Source organism: Leucopleurus acutus, assembly GCF_964270905.1.
Source record: "Leucopleurus acutus genome assembly, chromosome: 13".
Taxonomy (NCBI): domain Eukaryota; kingdom Metazoa; phylum Chordata; class Mammalia; order Artiodactyla; family Delphinidae; genus Leucopleurus; species Leucopleurus acutus.
In genome coordinates this window covers 84576842-84592473 of record NC_139155.1, presented here as the reverse complement: position 1 = coordinate 84592473, position 15632 = coordinate 84576842, and the positions used below count along the sequence as shown (strand labels likewise).

Sequence of the window (15632 nt, the reverse complement as noted above, 5' to 3'; positions counted from 1 at the left end):
AGAGATTCCCAAGTGTGCTTCTGGGCCTCCTGGGGCCCCATCTCTGCGTGGGGAGACCCCAAGGAAGGGATCTGTGGGGAAGGAAGTGTCACTGGGGCAGGGAGAGGGAGGAGAAGGGAAGACTGTCTGTCTGGAAAATCAGGGCGTTAGGCCGCCTCCAGCTTTGCGAGCTGCCCGAGGCAGGATCCCAGGCTGGGAAGCCTGCCTCTGACTCGCGGCTTCCTCTGGGAAAAGAGAAGAGGCCGCTCTGGCTTCTCCAGTGTCTGGTTGGGGAGCAGGGGAGGGACCCACTGGCCTCCTGCCCAGCCATCTGGAGGGCTGGGCAGGACCATCGCCAGCGCTGGCCCAGGCTCCCTCCGGCGGCGGCGGGGGGGGTGGGGGGACCCCGGGGCCCCTGCGTCCCCAGCAGCCTCTCCTCTCCCCAGGGAGGCCGCGGGGCGGTGGCGCGTCTTGGGGACGGGCGGGCCGAGGCTCCACCCAGCATCCCCGGGGCCCCAGCAGCCGTGACCCACATCTCCGCCCCCGCTGTCCGCCTGCTCCTGTGGCCCTGACATTTCAGTCTGGCCCAGCTCTTTCCCAGTAATTCTCCCTGTTTCGCAGGAAGCCAGTTGGTGGGGTGCCAGCTCCCCGCCACCCCTCCAGCTCGGGTCCCTTCCTTCCGCCTCCTGGGCCGGCTTGCCTGCCTCCTGGCGGGCACTCGAAGCCTCTGCTCTCACCTCTCAGGGTCCTGCCCCGCGACCTCGCCCGTGGCGGCCCCGCGTGGGCCGGGCGAGGCCCAGCTTCCCAGGCCCAGCCGGAGACAGAAACAAAGGCAGAGTGTAAAAGGGGGGGAACCCCACCGAAGGGCTGCATGTCATGTCCTCATTTTTCCTGGAACCCGCCTCCAGCAGGACAAACAAATGTATTTTCAAAGGCGCTAAAACCAGTGACTCACTCCAAGGAACGCCCTCTCTTAGCCCTCCGTCCCGCCTGCCGCGGCCCTTCCCACACCCCCCTGGGCTTAATTGCTCCGAGCGGGGCGGTGCTGGGCCAGCGGAGATGGCAGGCGCCCGGGAGCTCGGCGGCCGCCCAGCTGGGCAGCCCTCCTCGGCCTGGTCTCAGGCCCGCCCTTCTCTCCCCGCAGATTCATGCAGCACCCCAAGAACTTCGGCCTGATCGCATCGTTCCTGGAGAGGAAGGTGAGTCTGCCCGCCGGCCCAGCGCCACCCGCCCCGCTCCCCTCTGGGGGCCACTCCTGGGGGCAGCCGCTTGGGCTGGGCCGCAGGACCCTCCCTCCCCACCCACGAGGCCTCTGCCTGCTGGCCCCGTGCTCTCCTTGCTGTGTCAGACCGCACTTCCCTCCTTCCTCCCTCCTGGGAGCAGCAACCGCAGGCCCCGCCCCCTTCTCCCAGGGCGGAGCTCCAGGCTGGGAAACCCCAGGAGAGCTGCGTGCACCAGCTCCTCAGCGTGGCAGCAAGCGTCCTGGCAGACTGGACGTGGGTTCTGGAAGCCGTGCCATGCCTGGCGCCCTAATGAAGGCCTTATAGGCAAGAGCGGCGATCTTCCAGGGTGCTGGATGGAATGACCTTTCTAGGTCCCTCTGATGGTCACTGTACGCTGACACCCCTGATGGGAAGCCAGGCGTGTGGCTGGCGTGGGGTTTATCCTCATCCCCTTTTCGTAGAGCTGAGGCTTGAGCTCCGCCTTGCCCCCACACCCAGCCTGGAGCGGTGCCTCTTTCTGCGCAGGCTCCCTGTTGGCAGGTGGACACAAAGCGTCCCAGGAAACGGTACAGCCCCCTTTTGTGTACCCACGAGGCTAGGCTGGGCAGCGGCCGCAGCGGCCGCAGGTAGGCGGGAGCCGGTCTGGGGGGCTGGACGTGGCCCTGTGTCAGAGTCTCCCGCTGGACCCCAGCATCATCAGGGCGGAGCCAGACAAGCTTCCTGAAAAGGTTTACTTTCTGGGGCTGCTGTTCCGGGTGTTTAAAGCACCGTTTCGCCGAATCTCGTCTCTCAGACGGGGTGTCTGCCCACTCCCGGCTTTGCAAATACCATGCTACTGGAGGCCTCATGCTTCCTTGCTGCGGGAGGGCGGTCGGAACCGGATCCAGATCCAGGCGGGTATTTTAAAGGGTAACAGTTGTTCTCAGCATCTGCCCTCAATGAGCCGATACCCATAGAAGGAGGGAGATGGGGCAGCGTGGGGAAGCGAAATCTCTCCCGGCCTGAAAAACCAGTGTGGAGAAGCGAGCTCTATAAATAGCCTCTCCTCTGAGTTCGCGACAGCTTCTTACTAGGGGTGTGGACAACCCGGGAGGCTCCAGGTCGGGTCTCCCCGGAGACAGAAGCAGGGGTTTCAGAAATTGGCAGTTGAGCAGAACTGTTTGAACAAGGGAATCAGAGGTCTCCACGCTGGAGAATAAACTTTACGGTGTCCTTTGGCTAAGGGGCAGCCCAAGCTGAGACTTAAATAGAGCTTCCAGAAGGGTCTGAAGCTGGGGCTGCCAGCTGTGCCTTTGGGGATTGGCGGTTCCTGGTGGTAAGTGAGGCCAATGGCAGGGTGGGAGCTCTGTGGACTGGCCAGCCCGTGCCTGTCTGCTTAGGGCCAGCCCGTGGCCGCCCAGCACAGGAAGGCAGTCTCCTGAGTTGTTCGAGGGGAAGTCAGACACCCACATCCCCCAGTTTGCAGATATTGGCCTCTGATTATAAAATGTTTTTCTTAACCATTTTGCGGGCCATGCTTGTGGTCCGGTTGAACTTGGGAGCAGCCTCTGTTCACAGTCCATTCTAGGAAGTGGATGAGGACGCAGGGGGTTTGAGGCCCAGCCGCCCTCTGCACCCAGCGGCCCTCACGCTTGCCCCTCAGAGGCCAGTTCCGGGCTTGGCACCAGCACCGAGCATCACAGAAACATTTTACCTTATCTCAGTAACAGCTGCTGGCATTGGCGAGCTGTCACCTGGACTGGGCCCCGTGGCCGCAGGTGGCGGCATCGTCGTGTTCTGTCCTTCAGTTGCTCTCTGAGGACGATGCCCTCTTACTGGTCCCATTTGGACGAGGAGGTGGTGGGGTTCCAAGAGCGCCAGTCATTTGCTCAGCAAGTGGCGGTGCCAGGATTCAGACCCCGGTCCGCAGGGCAAAGACCGAAGCAGAGAAAAGACATAAACGTCCCAAGAGACGAAGAGTTGCGTGGCGACATTAGGCTGGATGCACGAAGCTTGGAAGAGGCCACTCAGGCCCCTAAATGTTAGGGAGGAGCAAGCTAGGGTGAGCGAACGGACCCGAGCTGGGGAGCCGGAGGCGTTGTTCTCTGGGGCTGGCATGGCCGGTGACAGCTTCGTCCTTACGACTGCCAGTAGCACGAGCCACAATGCGAAGAGGTTAACACCTCTGCAGGGTGTGTTCTGTGGTCCTGAGTCCTTTACACGTACGTGTGTTAACTTACTTGGTCTTCATGACAACCCTGTGAGATACGTGCTGTTAGTACCCCTACTACACAGGTGAGACAACCGAGGCCCAGAGAGGTTAGGTAAGCTGGCCAGGGTCACCCAGCCAGTACCTGGAGGAGGTAGGATTGGAAGCCAGGCCTCTGGCTCCCGGCCTCCTGCTCTGACCACCTGCACTGCACACGCCTCAGAGTTCTTTTCTCTCTCCATCCTGCAGACGGTGGCTGAGTGTGTTCTCTATTACTACCTGACCAAGAAGAATGAGAACTACAAGAGCCTGGTGAGGCGCAGCTACCGGCGCCGCGGCAAGGGCCAGGTGAGGAGGGGGCGGGGCGGGCTCCCGGGCGGGCTCCCGGCATGCTCGGGGGCAGCGTGCGGTGACATCTCCTCGTGTTTCTCAGCAGCGGCTCCCTCAGTTTGGGCCCCTTCCCTGGCGGCTGGGAGACCCTCTCTGGGGGTGTTCCTCCTATCCCAGCAGCAGAGAAGACCTGGGAGAAATGGCCACTTCCACCCTCAGCCTGGAAAATTCTAGAACTCCAGGCTTGGTGACCCACCGTCCCTGTGGTGGATTAGGGTCGCATTCCCAGAGCAAGGGCCGGGCTTTCAGGATGACTTGGGCTGGTCTACAAACTTAACATTTAAAATTTAGAAAGAATCTGTGGTGTTTTGTCGCAATGCATATGTGAAAGAAAAAAACAGCCAGTACTCTAGAGTGCCGTTTTTCAGACATCAGTGCTTCGGATATGACTGAAGGATGATTTAAGTTAGAGCAGGACTTGGCAAACTATGGCTCTCGGGTGAGTCCAGCCTGCCACCTGTTTTTGTGAATAAAGTTTTATTGGCACCCGGCCATGCCCATTCGTTGACATATTACTGTGGCAGCTTTTCTGTTACAACAGCAGAGTTGAGTAGTCCTGACAGAAACTGCAAAGCCTGACATATTCAATATCTGGTCCTTTATAGAAAAAGTCTGCTGACCTCTGAGTTAGACGAAAAGGGAATTCGTTTAAAAAAAGATTCTGTAAATTATGTTAAAGATGAAGGGGGTCAGTGGCACACATTTTAAAGGGGGCTCGTGAGTGTTTTGGTGTCGGGGAGATGGAGGGAAGGGGAGGGATTTGTTTCACTTCCGGGCTGTTAAGAATCAGCCCAGAGCAGATGCTGGGACTACGGGGGTGAGGGGGGGAGTGGGCTTGTGCTGCAGGTGCAGGGATGCGGGCCGGAAGCTGCAGAAGCTCTGGGCACTGCTGTTAGATGCCGGACTGGAGGGGGTTGGGGCAGGCCCTTCCCTGGGGCCTCTGGCGTGGGGGACCGGACAGGGGAAAGGGACGAAGGCCGAGATTAGCATGTGCTGGGAGGACAGGACACAGAGGTTCTCTTAGGTGGGTGGTCCCTGTCATTGGCGTCTTCCAGCCCAGACCCCCACCCCTACCCCAGGGCCACCCTCTTCCCTTCCCGAGGCTGGAGAGAGCCGGACCCTGAGGGCATTAAGTCCAGCCATCACCTGTGGGGTCCCAGTGTCCCCTGTGAAACCGTCACTCTATGATCAAGCCCCATAGCCTACGATGGGTTGGTCCACGCAGCTTCCTAGCCTGCGTCCCGTGTCTCCTTTCTTGCTTTCTGGGAACTGTGCTTCAGGGGTACCGACCCACTGTTCTGTTGGCTAAGCCACATATAATCAGGGAAGCAAGTCTGCTGACGGGAGAGTCAACCCCTCACTGCATTCTGCACGTCAGGCTAAGATGGTTGAGACTGAGCATTGGTTGTCGTTGGCCTGGCTCGTTGAAGGGCGGCTGTGTTTGGTTTGTGGAGAGGGTTTTCCCCTAGTTTCGTGCAGCCGCCGTTGGCCAGCCTGCTCGCCCATCTAACAGATGTGTAAAACCGAGGCCTACTGGCTTGGCGCTATTCAGTTGTAAAGACCGAGCTGTGGCGTGTTAGAAATTGAAGCGCATTTAGGAATTTGTCTAGACCGAGTTGCAGAAACTCAAATAAATGCCGGGGCAGGGAGCATAAATGTGCCGGCATAAGAGGCAGTAAGGAGGGCGTGGCGTGGACTGTGGCAAAATAAAGGGGGAGATAAAGGCCTCTAGATTGATTTTAAAAACGTTGTCGGCTATTTGTTGAGCATCTCCTGTGTGCCAGTTCTCTTGCTCGTCTTCCCAGTGCCCCCCGACTCCCTGCCTTCGTGGGGGCCCTGTGGGTGGGCTCATGAGGGCCTTGCTGGTGGCTGGGCTGGGGGCTCTGGAGACGAAAGGGTTCTGAGTCAGATGGGGAGAGATTGGGCCATTCTCACCCTGTGCTGAGAGCCACATTTGTGTGGAGGGAGGCAAAGACTGTGTGCTGACGTCATTTAGGGAGGGGCTATGTCCAGATGAGTCCTGGGGAGTCGGGGGCCGTTGGTGCCCCCTGCCCCTGGTCCTGGCTGCCATGCCTCCCACTTCACGGTGTTAATGCCTGGCTAGCTGACTCATCTGCCCGTCGGACATTTGTGTGCTGACACAGGGGACTCTGTGCTCGTTGTCTAGACCAGGTGTACACAGGTGGTTCCGAGTCAGCATGTCGGTGGTCTGCCTGAGAGGGTCCATCGAGTAAGGGACCCCAAAGATGAGGTTGAGGAACAGCCTCTTGGGAGGACGAGGACAGAGGTGAGGGTGTCCTGGGCAGAGGGAACAGCAGGTGGAAAAGCGCCAGGACACGAGAGAGTGCACAGTACCCTTAGAGTCCTAGGAGCAGGGGTCTCAATACCTTCCAGGGTCTTACATGAATGAAGGGATGGAGAATCCATAGGAGGCAATAGGGAGTGGTGAGGCCCGGGGCTAACTAGAGAGCTTGTGCCTCATATCAGCTCCAGCTGACTCTTGGCTACCTGGCCCTGTATTACCAGATCTGATATTTGATGATGAGCTGGAGATAGGGAATTATGTGAAATTGCCTGACTTTTAAACCTTAGGTCACGTAAGAACCAATAACGACAAAGCACCGGATAGGCTGGGCAACTCACATTTGCTCTCGAAATCTGTCCTCAGCCCTCAGTATAAGACCTCTGGGCTGGAGTATGGTAAGGCTGAGGGAAGAGGTAGGGAGAGGATTATGTGACTTGGGACAGAGTCCAGGGTCGGGGCCCTGGGGGCCCTGGAGTGTTTTATAGCAGAGGAGAAGCGTTGGCTTCGTATTTTCATCTGAGCTGCCCTGGGTCAGCTGTGGCGTCCTCAGTGCTGAGAGACGTGGGGCTTGTCTGGTGAGGTTTAACGGTCTGCTCAAGCTGGCGTCTCAGGCTGGGGCTCCCAGGATGGAGCAGGGATGCCTCTGTGCCCTGCCACTTGCAGAAAGAGAGAAGAAGGCAGGGCACGAGGCCCCTGTCTCCTTGGGAGATGGGACATATCTTTGGGGCTCTGCCCTCCCCCTCATCGGCTGTGGCTGCAAAGAGGCACCACGTGGCCCGGGCCCTGCCGGGGACGGAAATTAACGTGCAAACCCTGGAAGGACTCCTGTGCCAGGCAGATCCGCTGCCCTCACCACCGCCTGCCAGCCCTGTTCATAAGTATGGAATAAATGGGTCAACCCAAGTGTTGACTTTGTGGCCGTAACTCTTCCCTCTGCCCCGTGACAGCAAAGTAAACGGCAGACACACCAACCCTGCATCCCCTCTTGGTAATTCAAGGTGCAGTTGCTGCAGCGGGCCTGATGTGATAAAACCTGTGATCCTGCTGATAAAACTCCCAGTGAGACGGGTAGGGGTTCCCCAGCCTGGCACGGAGTGGGTGTGGGTGTATGTGCTTGGGCGCCTACACGTGGATGGACGGATGGGCACCGGCGGTGGCGGCCCCCCGTGGGCTGATACTGCAAGCAGATGGCGGTCGGGCGTCAGGCAGGCAGAGACCCTCTGCTCTGTGAAGCCAGAAGAGCCAGGTGGGAATGAGCCTGGAGAGCGATCCACCGTGGGGTGGGGAGCAGTCGGCCTCGGAGGCATAGCAGCCACCCAGGTGACAGCTCTGCTGTCCCATCCTTGTGTCCGATCCATCCTTGGCCCGCCTCTGGCAGCTCAGAACCCTGGGACAGGCTGTGATCCTCACGTGGTTCCCGTGGCTCCGGCCACGCCGAGGCTGAGGATGGCCACGCGGCACCGCTCAGCTTGTCAGCCCGACAGATGCCCCTCGGATGGGCCGCTCCCGCTTCACTTCTCTAAGGTTGACCCCCACTCACCTCCACAGAGGCGTCGGATGCACGATGTTGTGTCGTCATCCAGCGGGCAATTATTGAGTACCTACTGCATGCCAGGGCTGTAAAGCTTCTCCTTCAGAGCCGCACGAGGCCACGATCCTGCAGGAAGCTAGAGAGAGGGTGTCAGCCGAGCCCAGCTGTCTCGGCGTCTCACGGCCCGTCCCGATTAAGAGCCTCTGAGGTAGACGTGAGGTGGGACTTCCGAGGTGTCCGCGAGCGGGGCCCTTCTCCAGGCTGCCGCCTTGTAGAAGGTGCATTTCCTGAGTTGGCTGGACACGGCCCAGGGCCAGAGACAGAGGGGTACCCTCCTGCCACCAGCACCCCTCCCCTGGTCATTCCTGCCACGGTGATGAGGGGAGGCTGTCTCGGGCTCCAGGCTCAAACCCCCACGTCTGGGGAGGAGGGGAACCCACGGTGGGAAGTTTCTCTCCCCAGATCGTAGGCCTTCTACCTTCTCCCGATACCACCATCCACTCCAGATTGGCCGTGGCCAGTGTCCTTGGGCTGTGCCCTCCTGGGGTCCGGGGAGGGACGTGTCTCGGGCTGAGAGGGAGCTGGCGTCCAGCTGAAGTTCTTGAACTTTCACCACGAGGATTTGTGGAAACACAGACTGCTGGGTGGCGCCCCTCAGGGGGCTTGAGAATCTGCATTTCTAACAAGTGCCCTGGCAGCATTGCTGCTGGACCTCGGCCTTCGGGGCGTTTACTGGGGAGTCCCCACTGCCAGGGAAGGGGAGGGAAGGGAGCAGAGCGGCAGAAGGGGCAGTCGAGGCAGGGCACAGGCTCAGCGGCAGCCTGGACCAGCCCTGGGGGCGGTGCTCTGGCGCTGGAATGGCCCTTCCCAGGTGGGCAGAGGGGGCCATAGAGGCTGAGGGCGTTCGTAGCGGCGGAGGCCCCTTCTAGAAAGCGACCTGGCCAGTCCATCCTGGGGACGAATCCCGCATGTTTGCATATTTGCAAACTACACTCTACGGTGGTCCTGACCTGCCCCAATGCTTAAGCAGAGAGTGGGCCGCAAGATGTCACCTCGTGTGTTCAGGTGCCACACGCCCCATCGCGGCCTCACCACACCCTGTGCTGAGCCCCTTGTTCGTCATTGCTGTGGTTGCCTTTCGAAAGCGTGGATGGTTAGGAAAGGGGATATAAAATTCCTGCATGAAAAGCATCGGCCATCTGATGTGTCTGGTCTCAGACCCTTGATGACCCGAGAGGGCAAGGCCACCCTGGCGTCCTCTGCGCTGCTGCCTGGCCCTGCCGTGGCTGGGACATGTGTTGGCCATTTGGAGTGTCAGGATGCCCTTCTTGTTTAAGAGAGGATGCCACCCACTTTCCAGAAGCTTCCCCGTATTCTGACAGAGGGAGACGCAGGAATTCTAGCCCCCTCACGCCCACCCCCTGCCAGCCGTGCACACCTGGACTTCGGCAGGAGGGCGCTGAGCCCTCACCTCCTGGACCCCAGCCCCCGAGATCCGGCTGTGAGTGGCTGGTGAGCGTGTGGGTGGTGCCCCAGCGTCCTCTCCTCGAGGTGAATCACCGGCCGAGCCGGGGGCCAGCTTGGAGCACCGGTGACGGCACAGCAGTTTATAGTTCATGATTCATGGATGCAGGGGCCACATTATCCCAGCTAATTGCAGCACTGGAACCCAGGAATGCTGCGGTCAGAAGTCGGCTTAACTATGCAAACTGTCGGGGAACCGAGGCTGTGAGGCCAGCGCAGCCCAGGCAGCACGGCCCAGCTCCGCAGCAGTGACCGGGGGCGGCCACGTGGCCCTCCTGGCGATGGGGGGGCCGTGCTGCGGAGGGGGCTGTCCCCGAGGGTGAGTGCCCCTGCTTCCATCCCCCAGGGTGATGCGGCCGCAGAGGGGAGGGGGCCCAGCTGGGAGCTGCGCTGGTTGGGGTCTCCTCCTCGAGGCCACATGGGCTGTCTTCTCTTCCCACGGAGATGGGCACGGGGACAGGGCGCCCAGCCTCCCACTCCTGGGGGGTCATGGGGGAAGTCCAGGGAGGTGGGGCCTGCTCCTCCCCCACCTCTGGCCTGCAGGCCCCCTTCCCCCATCTCTCCTGCAGGCCCCCTTCCCCCATCCCTCCTGTCTCTGTCTGTGTCCCCTGCACCCACCCTCCTCATCTTCCCTCCCCTCCCCCGCCCCCCCTTCCAGCTCCCTGCCGAGGGACAGGTGACCTTGTTCCCAGTTGCTCTGTACTCCAGAGACTCCCGCGCCTCAGGCAGCTTGCACAGGGGACAGCGTGACCGGAAGGCATTCCAGGCCAGGGCCGGCCAAGCACAGCCCCCGGGGGGAGGGGCAGCCACCGTGCAGTCAGTGCCGGTTCCCAGACCCTGGCCGCCCCCCTGGGCCGGTGAGATCTACGGAGGGAGCGCGTAGCAGGCCCCAGACTGGGCTGGGCTCGTCCCTGCCTTCTGGGTGAGCGCGAGCGTGCTTGCCCCAAGCCGCCACCCCGGCCGGGTGGGCCTCCAGCTTGGGGGTCAGTTGGACTTTCCCGGGCCGCCCAGGCCTGAGCGAGGCAGCCGCTTCCGCTCTGCTGGGGACGGGATTGTGTCCAGATTTAGCGCTCCAGCAAGCAGATGTCCCTGATTCCCTGCCCAGTTTTGTGCTAAGTGGGCAGGGACCTATGGGAGGCTCGTCTAGGCCCACAGTCTCCCAGACACATCCCGGGGGACGCAGTTCTCAGGAAGGCCAGGCCCCAGGGACCCAGCAAGCTGGGCTGCCGTTTTGGGAGACGAGAGACACGGCCTTCTCATGGGCTGTGATGCAGTGGCAGGGGAGACCCAGCTCCCCGTCGGCACCGTCTGAGGCGGACCACACCAAAGGGACAGGAGGACGTGGAAAATGTGAGTGTGAATCAGTCAGACCCCAGGAGGTGAAAGGCTGTGTGGGGCTGACAGACCTCCCATCCAAGCGTTTCAAGCTCGGCTAACAAGAATCAGGAAATAGTTACCAGAAGAGCAGCATTCGTGTGCCTGGGCCAGCTCCGGCCACAGCAGGAGGGGGCCCCGGGGGAGGGCAGGCGGTGACCAAGTTCCGGTCTGTTTTGTCCTTCCATCACAATGTCACCATTCTAGGTGATGCCCCAGTGAACAGGACAGACGAGGTCCCCAGAGCTGTCGCATCCACGTGGGCGAGGGACAGGGCACGAGTAAATTAGCGTGGTTCTTCCAGGTGGCAGCAACGGTTACAGACGGTAAGCTGGGGTCAGGAGGCGGTTGACAGGAGAGAGGGCAGCTTTTAGGGAGCAGACTCTGAAGGCTTCTCGGAGGAGGGATCCTTTGGGCTCCGACCTCAGCGATAAGAAGGAACTGGTCAGTCAGAGCTGGAGGGAGAGTCTCTCAGGCAGAGGACACAGTGAGTGCAAAGGCCCTGAGGCAGGAACAAGTGTGGCATCTTGCAGGAGGAGAAGGTGGGGATTAGGGAGGTGAGGTGGGCAGGGGGTAGATCGCCCAGCCTTGTGCCGTGGACCACTGATTTTATTCCAAGGAGCGGGACAGGATCGACTGACAGTAAAGCAGAGCCTTAGCTGCCTCAAGCAGCCATCTCCTTGCAGGCAAAACAGACGTCATGGGCGAGGGTGCTGAACGTTGCTCAGGTTCTGGGGACACGTCTGTGTGCGGTGGAGCGCTGGTGAGTGTCTAACAGCCAGCTTTCGGGGGGGCGAAGCCCTGACTGTAGCGCATGCCGATCACCATGGTGTAAATGCTCCCATCATGCTGATTCCAAGCTACCCGCTGAACGTGGAATTGGGAAGGGGCCGTGCATAGCGCCTCGGGGGACGGGACCATATCCTCCTTCTGCCATGTGGACGCAGTGGCATAGGAGAGCACAGATAACAGCCAAATGGAGTCAAGTAATTGGGAAGCGAGGCACTTTGAGTACTTAACTACCATCGTTTTTATGATAATTTCTTTAATTGTAAGGTTGTGCATTTCCATTTTGAATAATGGCTGTTTTTAACAACTAACCTGCAAAATTCATGGAAACTGAAGTCTGCACTTGTGAGCTGGTATGCGCTGGCCCAACACACCTATATCTGTGTGTCTTATAAAGGACGCCCTTCACGGGCCAAGGCGGCGTCCCCTGCCTGCCTTTTCCTTCCAGGAAGACACGTGAACTGGATCAGAATGGTGGGGGCCGAATGTCAGGAAGGGGCTGCCAGCAACAGAAAACTCTTGTGTCTTGGTCCTGACCCCTGACCCCACTCCTCCCACCAACCTTGGGCTCCTGCGATCTCCCTTCCCCCACTGCCAAGAGATAGGGTGTCTCGAGGGCAGCCCCCTCCTGGATTTGCTCACTAGAGGCACTTGGCACGTAGTACATGCTCAGCAGAGTGTTTGTTGAATGAATGCGTGAGATTGTGCCGCAGTCGGTGTTGCTGGGTGTCGGGAAGGTCTCACCAGGCATTTAGAGGACCCGTCATCTGAGCACTAAACCTCACCAGCTCCTCCCTGGTTGGTTGGTACCACCTTTTCACTGGACTCTCTCCTCTCATTCCTGGAACCAATGGCCACCCCTTGACCCACTGCCGCATCGCCCTAAAACACGGCATGGAACACATCAATCCTGCCCACCCTCCACCTTCTGAAAAAAGCCCTCAGTGGCTGTCCACAGCTGTCAGGGCACCTCCCGTATTTCCGAGCACGGGCGTTAAAGCCAGTCCGGCTCTGTAGCCAAGTCCGGTATGTCATTCTGTAAGGACCGTGGGCGATTTCACGTCGGCATGCTTTTGCCTGAAGAAGCCCCCTCCCTGAAACGTCCCCTCTCATCCTTCTCCGCCAAAAGCCTTTGGAGATTCAGCTCGGAGGCCTCCTACCTCGTCCCCGCTGGTCAGGACGCATCACTGTCACACCTGCCATGTGCTGGGCCTTTTTAAAGTTTTCTCGTCCCTGCAGCCTCCATCGGTCCTGTCCTAGCTCCGGAAGATTGGGGACTGTATGTTCTGTGAGCGTGCTTGTGGAGGGAATGAACAGTTTGGCTTAAACGGGGGTGAAGAGGGGCCTGTGATTCCCCAGGGTGAGAGACAGAGCACCTGCCTGTAGGCTCTTGCTAGGAAATGCTGTGTGACCTTCGGCGGGTTAAGGTCTCTGTGTCTTTGTACGCTCTTCTATAAAACAGAGATAGTGCCAGCGTTGTTGGGAGGATTTTATTAACTGCAGGTATCACATGAGGAGGAGAAAGCCTCGTCACATGTTCGCGGTGCTTCGTCAGCATTTGTTGTTTGTATTCATATCATTTTCTGCGCAGCTCCCAGCCAGTCTGGGGCTTCAGCACAGAGCACGCCCAGTCTGTCCAGCGCTCAGCGCTCCAGAAGTAGGGGTCCCTCGGGGATTTGAACTGATGGCTCTGGCTAACCATAGATCCGGGCAGGTTTTCCTCAGAGCTGTGCTGTGGTTTGGGAGGGACGTTCACGACCAAGCACTGGGCACGAAGCCCATTGTCGGCGTGACCGATGGCATGTCTGGAAAGCAAAGGTGAACCTCATCCTGCGCTCCGGAATCATTTGAGACGGTGGAGTCTGGCTTCTGGTTCTTCTCCCGTGTCCACAGGCATCCGCTGCTGCCCGTGGCAAGGGTCCTGGACGTGTTTTGTGAAACAGGGACCCCCGGAAGCCTTGCTCCTCACGCAGTCGTCCGGCAACCAACAGTATCTGGCGTCCCTGGGAACTACCTAGAAATAGAGGGTCTCAGGCCTGCCTCAGACCCACGGAGTGGGAATCTGCATTTTCCCAGTATCCCCAGGTGGTTCGTGTGTGCATTTCAGTTTGAACAGTGCTAGCCGGTAGCAGAGGTGGGCACTCTATGGCCTGCAGGCCGAATCCGGCCCTCCACCTGTGTTTGTAAATGGCTTTGTTGGCGTGTAGCCACGCTCACTTGTTTACACTTTGGCTGTTTTCAAGCTACAAACGGCAGAGTCAGTTGTTGCAAAAGAGACCGATGGACCGATGGCCCTAAAGGGTCTACCATCTGGCTCTCACAGAAAGTTCGCTGGCTCCTTGTCTTATGCTCTGGTCGTCAAACCTGGCTGCCCATGGCAATAACCTGGGAACTAAACACGCTGATGCCGGCCTCTCACCCTGAGATTCTGATGCGACTGGTGTGGGTGGGTCCTGGGCGTCGGGACTTCCCAGAGCTCCTCAGGTGATCTGTGTGTGCAGTTGTGAGAACAGTGGCTTTAAATTGCCCATGAAACCCGGCAAGCGCCGTCCTGCAGTCCGCGATGGGCCTGAGATCAGCAGCGGAGACCTAGTGCGTGTGAATCGGCCCTGAGTTAGCCGTCGCTGTATCCGCTGTCCTCTGACGTCGAAGGCTTTCGGGGACAGAGGCGGCTGACCAGGGCCTGGCAGTTGGACCTCCCTCTCATGCCGTCAATCTCCCAGAGTGAGAGGAGCATCCCCACGACAGCCGCTCACCTCCTGTGCCCACCAGGAGGCCAGGCAGGTGGTCACCATTATGCCTGACGGTCCCTCCCAGTGGAAACCACGTTTAAGACCAGGACTGCCCTGGGGTTTCTCCCTTTCATCCTTTCCACTCGCATCACTCAGCTCGGGGCACACGGACACCTCTCCAGAGGGAGGTGGAGTTCAGGCCCCAGGAAACTGGGAGCCCGTCCATGGGGTTCTGCGCCACGGCTCCAGGGTGGCTCTGAAGTCGCCGCACCCACTTTTCCCAGAGGGTGAGGTGTGGGAGTCGCCTGCCCCTGCCCTGGAGTGTCAGGGAGAAGAAGGTCACGGGGTCTGACACTGGGATCGCACACCTGGGTGGGATGCAACCGACGGGAATAATGACCAGGTTCTAGAGCTGACTAGGTCTTTGGACCCTCCTCACGAGACTGGGTGGGGGCAGGTGGGGGGGGGTGGAGATGGCAGGAGGGAGAGAGGCCTGGGTGTAACCAGGGTCAACTCAGGCTCTGGGTTTGAATCCTGGTGTTGCTGTTTCCCAGCTTTGGCAGTGCCTCAGTTTCCTCTTCTGTAAAATGGGAGCAAGATGGGGGTTGGTGAAGGAGATGAGGGAGTACATAAAACACGTGCCCGGCACGTGGCGCTTGGAGCTCTTTTTGTTATTAATGCTGTGAAGAGGATGATTATTCAGGGGAGGGGGTCGTTATGGGCTGGCCCAGGCCCAGATCGGGACTTGAGGAATCTTGCAAGGGGGACGGGGTAGGCTAGGCAGAAAGGGGCAGGGATCCCCGTAGCGCCCCCATCTGAGGCCCAAGATGCTGACCAGGGTGTGGAGTTGGGTGAGACGCTCCGCAGGCCTTTGGGGACGACAAGATCACGCCCGCTCCCCACTCTGGGACCCCCTTTTCCCTCGCTCTGAGGTGGTGCAGCTTTGCCAGTCTGAACCTCAGTTTCTCCCTCTGCAGAATGGGAGCAGTGATCACTGCCCCTTTCCTCCTGAGGCAGGCTAAGGGCAGTAAGGGGAATAGTATTGATATTTGCAAGGCGCTCGGCGTGCTGTGGGGGCGGAGCAGCCCCCCTGGACGACCCCCAGGTCACTGTTACTGCTGGTTTTTTCATCTTTGCCTTTATCCTCAGGACTGCAGAGGGGCTGGGAGCAGCTGGTCAATAGACTGTGCACAGCGCAGTGTCGGGCGTGTAGGAAGCTCTTGGGAAGTGCTGGCATCTTCCGCAGTGGGGCTTCTTGAGGATTTGGAGGGGGACGGCGGCAGGAAGGCCCTGGGCAGGAGGGCGCAGGTGCAGACTTACTGGGCAGTGACGTGCTGGCCGTGCCGGGGGCAGACGGTGGCCTGCTTGGCGGCCCAAGGATGAGATTCCAGGGGGCCTGGAGACCCCACCAGCCTGGACCCAGGGGACGATAACAGCTGCTCCAGGAGGGAAGCCTGGAGTCGGCTGCTGGGAGGGAGGGCAGGTAAAGCTTTGGGGTGAGGCTGCAGCCCAGCCGGGCGTTCTTGGCACCAACGGTGGTCTTAGGAGACGTCACGCTCCCTGCCATTGGAAAGCCCCGGCCCTGCCCTTTCTGGCC

General features: G+C 59.7%; 1 protein-coding gene across 1 annotated transcript in view; it reads left to right on the top strand.

Moving 5' to 3' along the window:
- The window catches only part of NCOR2 (nuclear receptor corepressor 2), a 222054-nt gene that overhangs the window by 131610 nt on the left and 74812 nt on the right, over positions 1–15632 (top strand). The window contains exons 14-15 of the mRNA XM_082853706.1: positions 1124–1178; positions 3640–3738. Of these exons, the coding sequence (XP_082709832.1) occupies positions 1124–1178; positions 3640–3738 (154 nt within the window). The remainder of the gene's footprint in view (positions 1–1123; positions 1179–3639; positions 3739–15632) is intronic.